The sequence below is a fragment of the Xiphophorus maculatus genome, chromosome 8 (assembly GCF_002775205.1).
Source record: "Xiphophorus maculatus strain JP 163 A chromosome 8, X_maculatus-5.0-male, whole genome shotgun sequence".
Classification (NCBI taxonomy): Eukaryota; Metazoa; Chordata; class Actinopteri; order Cyprinodontiformes; family Poeciliidae; genus Xiphophorus; species Xiphophorus maculatus.
The window spans coordinates 22,305,074-22,313,990 of NC_036450.1; the positions used below are offsets into that span (position 1 = coordinate 22,305,074).

At 39.6% G+C, this 8,917-nt stretch overlaps 1 protein-coding gene across 1 annotated transcript; it reads right to left on the minus strand.

Moving 5' to 3' along the window:
• Positions 1 to 1,828: 1,828 nt before the first annotated feature.
• LOC111609564 (lymphoid enhancer-binding factor 1-like) lies at positions 1,829 to 7,493 on the minus strand. Its single transcript, XM_023338705.1, has 6 exons — positions 7,477 to 7,493; positions 5,141 to 5,940; positions 4,001 to 4,182; positions 3,350 to 3,457; positions 3,166 to 3,241; positions 1,829 to 1,884 (listed from the first exon to the last, which is right to left on the minus strand). Exons 1-6 carry the CDS (start codon positions 7,491 to 7,493, stop codon positions 1,829 to 1,831), a joined length of 1,239 nt encoding a protein of 412 aa, XP_023194473.1.
• Positions 7,494 to 8,917: the final 1,424 nt, after the last annotated feature.

The window sequence follows — 8,917 nt, forward strand, 5'->3', positions numbered from 1 at the left end:
GACTGAAAATATGTATTAGAAATAGAACAAAAATGATATTTTTTTCTTCACACATGGTAAATATCATTCAACATTCTACTCGGTGTCATAAGTTTCTGCAGATATCAGCTTGGAATGATAGAAAAATGCCTCAAAATGAGTTCATATCTGCTTCCCAATTATAGATAGTGTAATTTGTTGAATGCTTGGCTGCTTTGCAGTAGTGTGGCCATCTCATCTGGACCAGCAGACCCAAGCCGTATTCTCAGTGCATCAATATCCAACAGTTTAATAATCAGATGAGAGATTGCATTAGATTATCATTAATAAAGTATGGAGGGGGGGGGAAAAGCATACCAGCGCTGGAATACGAATCCCCCGAATTATTCTTTCCGGTTCCTGGTTAGAATAATGGCGTCTGTGTGTCCAGTAAAAAGATAGGCTCCTTTGCATCTGCTGCTCAGCCACATACACACAGTACTTGTGGAGGCGCGGACAGCTGTGCGCAGTGGGACTTTTTCCAGAGGGCGGCCTGGGTCTGCCGGCGAGCAGCTTTCTGCACAAGGGCCAGTAAAAGTAATCCATAACCCAGTCCCCGTCTCCAAGGAGACTCAGGTCAGAGAGGAGCAGAGAGAGCAGCAGCAGCCACGGCCTCATTGTCCCGGGAAGGAGAGCAGCGTAGGATCTGCACTGCGGGTTCTATCTGTTCCGCGGTGTTCTGCTTTGCCTGTATGCAAACCCTGCTGCACTCAAAAGTGTTAAACCTTAGAGATAATAAAATTTTTTTTTTTAAAAAAACCTAATTGTTGCGCAGTTTGTCCACATCAGGGCACAAAGGTTTCATCATGAGGAAAACGCAAAGTCAAAAGGTTTCACACCCATTGAACCACAGGAGCTACGTTAGCTAGCTGCGTTTTGGAATTGCGAAATTGGAATTTGCTTAATGAGGACACTGCAATTAAACAGAAAGAAAAGAAAAAGTTTTTTTTGCTTAAAGGTTTTTGCACGAGGAGACGGTGGTTTTGCCGCCTTATCGAAATTGGCGTATGTCGCAAAACCGCGACAGAAACAATTTTGTTTAGCATCACAAGCCTCGCGTGATCATTATCCAGACGTTACTGATGGCGGAAACGACGAAGAAGGCAACAGGAAGGAGGTTTTTTTTCATAACTTATCACGTGAACAAATTACCTTCATGTGTGACCTCTTTTTTTCCCGCGTTTCTAATTTAATGGATTAGATTTTGCGTTTCTAATCTTAGTGTTTAATAGAAACACTGTGGAATATTGTCTTTTTCAATGTTAGCACATTTGTATGTTGAGGGCCACTGACCTGATGGATCACTGAAAAAAAACCACAAAATGTCACCAAATATCTCAGGTCTAGTATCTAGTTCAAATATCTTAGTACGCTTGAAATAAGACAAAATAACTTGTATGTAATTTTTCAGCAAGATTTGTTTTAAGTCAGTAATTCTTGAATAGTTTCACTTTCAGATTAATTTGCCTATGTTGGAGTAAATTCTCTGTCATTCAGATTACAACAGCTCTTGTGGAAGGTTGTACTTCTTGAGTTTCTGCTTGTTCTTCTTCCAAACAGCATCTGTTTCTGAGGACCTCTGAGGCCCACATGCAAACAAATAATTCCTAAAAAAAAAATAATCCTGCATTCAACAATCTTTTTACTCTTATGTATTTAGTTAAAACGTCAAAGTGATTCATGTACGGCTTAAGAAAAACACCTTCTGTGACATTGTTCATTTCTTTGTTGGATTGATATTAAACCATGAAACCAGGCTTTTTAAATGCAAAACAAAACACTTTTATTGTCATAACTAGAAGCAGGGTCTTCAATCAGTCTCTGCTTTGGGCCCTCGGTGGTGTTGGGCCGACTCTGAGGCGGAGTCTGGGATTAAGTGGAGAAATGGGACTGGCCTTGGAGTGTCTATGAATTATAAAGAAAAAGGGATACAACGTCAGAGGGAGATCAAACTAGCAAATACAATTATTTAAGTGCTCATGTAGGAAATGTCACATCTTATACATGACAACTCTTAATTAGATGCTAAAAATTGTTTGAAACTGAAAGACTTCTGAAATCTGGAGACTTGAGATTTTTCAATGAGAAATTTTTTTTTTTAAATTTCTGACTGTTAAGAAAAATTCAAGAAAATCCTGTGTTTGTTCTTTGTAAAGTACATTCTCTGCATACAAAGAGACCTTTGGATATCTTTTGAATATCTAATAAGAGTGAAATGAATGCTTTTGAGTTTCAGTGACTCACAAACGTATTCACGTGACGTGAACGTTGCTACATTTTGTCACGTTAAAATCTCAACGTTCAGTTTACTGCGTTTGGGATTTAATACTGTATGATAGGGCAACACAAAACAATGCCAAACTATAAAGAGAAAAAAAGTAATTAATTGTTTTATATGTCTTTCTTTTCACCAAAAAATATAGTGTTCATTTAGCCTCTGTATGAAAACATTTTGTGGAAGCACTTTTCAAGTGAAACTATAGATACAGACTGAATTTTTTTTCACTGTTTAAAAAACAGCTAGTCTTGCCACAGATTCTAAATTTTATGCAGGTCTGGACTTTGACTGGGCCATGTTTCTCTCTTAGTTTTGTTGTCCTGCTGAAAGATTAACCTCAGCTCCAGACTCAATTGTTTTGACATGTTTTCTTCCAGGACGTCCCTGAGTTTAACTCCATCCATCTTGCTAGAGGAAACCTCTACGTTTTTCTTCACCAATGGTTTTATGCATGTAGGATTGTAAATGTTGGTCACATTCGACCAGCGCACGTCTGTCATTTCCTGCACATGGCTGGTGGCAAAAAGTAAACGGCATTCCTCGTGAATTTCTTTCAACGCCGGCTTTCTTCTTGTCACTCTTCCGCAAAGGCTTGATTTGTGGACTGAACAGTTCGTGCTTAAGAGTTAAACCTGAGTTTTCAAGGGCCGTCAGAACTAAGTGGGCAAATGAAAAAATTTCAATGAGATAAGCTGAGGGTTGTGTTTGCGAGAAAGCTGGAAAATGTTCAAGAGGCAGGAGTTTAATTAGATGCATTGATTTAAACTCCACAGAACTGACAGTCATGTTATCCAAAGTGACTCATGTTGAGCATATTTCATGTTTTCATTGTATGAACACATGCAGGGATGAACAGAAATCAGTCTTACAGGCTGTACTGCTGCTGCTGCTGCTGCTGCTGCTGCTCTCTGAGGTCTTATTTTTCACCCCTTTCCTCTTCTTGCCCTAAAAGTGAAACATATCAGACTTCAGTTGGAAGGATCTAATTCTGGTCTCAGTGTTTCATCAGCATTAAGCTGGTGAAGCGGCCATGTTTGAACAGAACGCACGTACATAGTTATCACTGGCGGACCAATCAGGGTGTTGCTGCTGGTGGAGCTTTTGTTCCAGTCTGGCCTTCTCGAAATATTTGGCCTTCACCTCGACTGGCAAACAGTTCCACTGTGGAAACATGACGGAACCATGTCAGTACTCACACTGACCAGCTGATGCAACACACACAATATTAAACTATTTGCTTCTTGAATTTTTCCAATTTCTTTTTTACTGCATTTGATTTAATTTCATGCTCTGCTCATGAGGGATGAAGTTGAACTTACTCACTTTCACCATTAGATGGTGTTGTTAGTATTATTATTAACACTTCTGGCAGTTTTACTTTCCTGCTTTTATTTTTTTAAGTTGTAACAGAGGTGAACTTGCAGTGGAAAAAGAAAACGGGAGATCCAATAAAGAAGAAATTACAGTTCATTTGTTACAAGTAATCAAATTAAGTTTATGCAATTACGTTTATTAAATTGTCATATTAAATAAACGTAAATTAATTAAGTTTAGTTCGATTACACATAGTAAATAATCTCTCTCTTTAAGTCGGAGCTCCATTCTCTTTTTTTCAGTGCAGACTGAACAAAACCACATCAACATGATCTTAAATTATCTAACTGGACGCAGATTTCCTGAAAGTTCAGGATCAGTCTGACTCACCATTTCTCCCACAAATCTATTCACCATAGCACTTCCGCTGATATTGAGCTCAGACACCACCTTTGGTCTAATCTCCTTCAGGAAAAGGATGAAGGCGTTTGGTGGCTTTTTAACATACGGTCGGCCAACGTCCCGCTTGTCTCTGACCCGAAATGAAAGTAAGAACACAGAAACCTGATCAGCTGAGACACAACAAGAGATAAGAAAGCAACTAGAAGGAATCCATTTATAAAAAAAGGTACTTTGAGACGTTGACATTCAGAGGAGTCTGGATAGCCTTGTATAAGATTTCTCCATTCCTGCACAGAATCACAGTAACATGACTGTGTGAACATACAAACAGAAGCTCCACAGGTTTAGAGTTTTGTTGGTCTTTATATGTGTATTACTTACAGGACTCCAGCTGGTTGTAGCATTACATTTTTAGGCAGATAACATCCTGATAAACTGTGCAGATTCTGAAGGTAAAAACACAAAATAAGTGTGTTACAACCAGCTGCTGGGATTGAAATCGACCCACCGGGTTACTGGACCCCACAAACCCAATAACATGCAGCAAAATCAGAAAGGAAGGACTTTGCTGTTTGCAAGTCTCAAACCAACAGTTAGCTAACGCTAACTATTCAGACATGGTTAGCAATTTTTGCTAACCATTTGGTTTTGGTTAAGACAATTTTTAACTGTCTGAATGGATAGCTAATCATTCAGACTAACCATTAAAAAGTTGTCTTAATTATTAGTTAACAATTAAGACTAAGACATTGTCCATTAAAACTAAAAACATTTTAGCTTTAATGGACAATGTCTTAGCTTCAGCTAATATTATAATGCAGTTTTAGCATTTTCTTCTGCTAATTTTTTTTATGTCATTAGCAGCTTAGCGTTAGCTTCTGTGAGCTTTTTAAAATGTTTTTAGCGGTTTAGCCTTGCTGTAGCTAAGATTGTTGTTTAGCAAGTTAGTGGTTAATGAACCCAAGCTTTCTAATTAGCTGTTCCCGCCACTCGCAATAAGTTGATTCTTGAATCCGGATGATAATGATTTTACGGAATTATACAATTATCGGCTGCGCTGTGAAATAATACTTAATTGATTAGCATATTTATTGAGGTAAGACTGTCACTGACTCACCAGTTTCTGACTGTCAACGCCTCCTGCTGGCAGGGCAGGAGGTCGGATAATCATCTGTTGTAAGTCTGGCAGTACAAGAGGAGAAGGAGGAGCGTGATGGGTAAATGTTGGAGGTGGAGGCCTGAACATGTGATCATGCTGTGCTCCCAGACTGAATGGAGCGTTGGTGTTAACGGTGACCGCTGGTGGAGCACGGATGACAGGCGGATGAGCGTGAAGAGGAGCACGATGGGTAAATGTTGGCGGTGGAAGCCTGAACATGTGCTCTTGAACTCCACCCTGAGTCAGTACAGTGTTGGTGTGGGACTCTGGTGGAGCAAGCCAGGCAGGAGAAGTATACGGTGCCAGTAATGGAGGAGGAGGGAGAAGCTGCTTCTTCCTAAGAAGGTCTTCCATATTGTCCCCGTTAGTCCAGTTTTTGTTTTCAAACTCCTCTTGCAGGGTCGAGTTAATTTCTTCCTTGTACTTCTTACTAGAGACAGAATTCTCTGAATCTTTGTCACTCCTTAAGTTCTCCCTAAGAAGGCCATCTACAAACTCCCAAGTTTTGGGCGCTTCCTTCTTTGTTGCTAGGGTTAGGGTGCTGCTGTCAGAGACAGAGCTCTCTGAATCCTCCTTATTCCCTGAACTTATCCAGACCTCAGAATCATGAGATTCTATGATTTGTGGAGGAAGAGGAAGCAAACAAGGAGAGGGGCTGAGCTCCTCCCTAACAAACTTTTCTATATAGTTCCTGTCGTGGTCACATTCCTCGGTGAGTTCCTGGGAGGAGATGGAGCTCCTGGAATCTTTGGGCTTCACTGAACTCGGCCTGACAAATGAAGATATACAGCTGCCATTTAATACCATATAATTTAGTCACTGCAGGCATCATATATCATGTTTAGATTATCCACCAAAAACTGTTTTTTTTTGTTTTTTTTTTAAGGTATAGAACCACCTTTTGAAAAAATAATATGATGAACTTTTAAAGTAAAAAATATGTTATATTTTCCAGTTTGGTGTTTGCGCCTACCCTGGCTCTAAAGCCGCAAAGGGGATTGAATAAAATACATTATTTTTATTTTATTATTACTATTATTTATGCTCATCCTCCAAAATACTAACCCATGTTCTACCTATCTACATCTAGACATTGTAAAATGCTTCAAACTCTGGTGAGGTTTCACCTTCGAGAAACATCCAACTACAAAATAGAACTTTATTTCGAAACGTATTTACGTTTTGGAATGGCCTAGTCCAGGGGTCTCAAACTCAATTTACCCGGGGGCCGCTGGTGGTAGAGTCTGGGTGAGGCTGGGCCGCATTCACACACACGGTCTCCTCAGCCAAACCTTTTTGATTGCCTATTACCATATTTGGCCGCAGTCAGGCGCTGTAACAGCCATAATTGTGTAGTGTCTCTTTAAGATACTCTAGTATTGCTAATGATGTCAGAAGTATGCGCCACGGCTTCTCTGTAGAGAGCGTGGGAGAAACGTGCTGACCGACATGTTAGCTCCCTAACTTTTTAGTAATGTTACGGGTTGTTTGGACGCTGCTCAATTTTCATGTCTGATAATATAGCAGCCGTTCAACCGGCTTTGTAAGGTTGGTGAAGAGCGTATTTATTAAAGGACAACACTGTGGAATTCCCAGTACCAGTGTGGTTGTGAGTTTTTGACCGTCCTGACGAATCTGCCGCCTCCTCTCCTCCCTTAAACACAACCCAAGCGTTACAGCGCCTAACCTTAATTACGTTACACTGATCAGCAACTTCCGGGTCTAGACTGGATGCTGAAGCAGGAGCGGCCGCGGAAATTGCGCATGTACCGCATGCAAATAATGACAAATAGAAAATGCAAATAGGCCCGGCCGATGTCCCGCCCCCGAGAGCAATATACTCCACCGTGATTGGTAAGTTTGTTCAGCTCCGCACACAACACTGAAAAGTGCCAATTATATCAAACTCGCGGGCCGCACTAACATTAAACTTTCATATTAAGGCGGGGGCCACAAACTATCGTCCCGAGGGCCGCAGTTGGCCCGCGGGCCGCGAGTTTGAGACCCTTGGCCTAGTCAAAGTCCAGACCTAAGCTAATCTCACATGAAGTCTCTTGAAACTGCTCAGAGATTTGTGGCTGTTATGTGGAAAATGTTTAAGGAGCACAAATCATTTTTGCAAGACACCTTAAAATGTGAAACCATTGTTGGTGATGAAACTCGTAATGCATTATTAAAAACACATCTATAAACATGTCTACAACTCTACAATTTCCTGTAATATTGAGTTCAGTAGGTTATTTAGATGTTACAGAATTACAAAAAACAAAAAAAGATCTCTCTCCCTGTCCCTGTAAATACTGACCTGACGTGTTCAGACATGGTCCACCTCTCTATCCTAACCTGCTCGTTAAAATATTCTTCAGTTTTGATTTCTTCAAGCTGCGAGGCTAGAAAGCTGTTCGCTCGATGAAGGCTTGCGGAGAAGTGGTGAAGGTGAAACATGTCACTCGGATCTTTGACTCTGTGACTCAGGTTCTATGGATTGCTTCTCGTGATGTCAGCTTCTTCTGCCACTCTGTTTCCAAACCCGTAAATTACCAACATAATTTGTTTTGATTTGAAATTTTAACAGGAAATGCTTAAGAAAAAAAGCAAACCGTGACATTAAAAGCTTAGAATCAACCTCGGCAGGGCCTCTGGTTGTTGTTTTCTCCTACTTACTATTTTCAGTCTTGTGCCTCAAACTGAGATGGATTTTTGGCACTATACGGTGTGTTTCTTCCAAGACGTCAAATAATTTGTTTTTCTCCAAAAATGCTCACCGCTGTTAAAACTGGGCTTTCTATGCAAATAAAAAGTTCAGACCACAAGATGGTCTTATCCTACCCTACCGTACATTTTGACTAAATCATACCATCCTTCCATTCACTTTTGATAAAAAGCCTAATTTTAAACCCTGTCTGAGATGTGAAAGGTTTGGCTTTTAGCCTCCTAAAACAGACGCAGTATGTGACCCCGTGATGCTTTTTGCATGTTATCAGACTGTCCCCATATCGCTCCAATGGCTCTGGTGAGGAAGACAAATACTGCACATTAGTCTTTGCTACCTTCACTCAAACAGCAGGTAAGAGTTCTTAGCTTCAAATATTCGCTTTGTGAACAAGTAGGTTTGTTTCATAGCTATTAACAGAACGTGCAAATATACAACTGGTGTCATTAACCTCTGTTCAGCTTAAATACTGACAGATGATGACCAATGTTAACATTAAATTCTGCTCTGCTCAGGGTCAGGAATACACAATTCTATTTTAAAACTAGACAACTGTTCTTTGCAAAATAAAAAATAAGCAAATACATATTTATCCTGTGAATGTCTTTTATTTCTTGTCTTGTAACAAAAAAAAGACTTAAATGCAGTTTTGTTTTTTGCTTTTAATGTGACAGACCAACACAAAGCTACAGATAATTGTGGTGTGGAAGGAAAATTATGTACAAGATTTTTACTTTGTCTTTATTATTATAATTTATATTATATTTATTGTAATAATCTTGTATATATATATATGTGTGTGTGTGTGGGGGGGGGTCGCATCTATATTTTTAAACAATAGAAATTTTTATGTTCAGGATAAATACTATAAAAATAAAGGCAATTTTACTTCTAGATGACCAAAAATGTGATTAAATTAAACATTAAACACGCGTGAACATGTCTTGCACAGTGAGCCACGCACATGCGTGGTTCGTATAAAAAAAGCCAACTGTATGGCGCAGTATTTAACATAATTAAATCTAGTGAACAG

Bases quoted from the DNA above. Each gene is read 5' to 3' on its own strand.
- LOC111609564 (XM_023338705.1), bottom strand. The intron at 4,183-5,140 runs GTCAGAAACTGG...GTTGTGTCTCAG, and splicing joins GCCAGCAGGAGGCGTTGACA to CTGATCAGGTTTCTGTGTTC. The intron at 3,458-4,000 runs GTGAGTCAGACT...ATGTTTCCACAG, and splicing joins ATAGATTTGTGGGAGAAATG to TGGAACTGTTTGCCAGTCGA.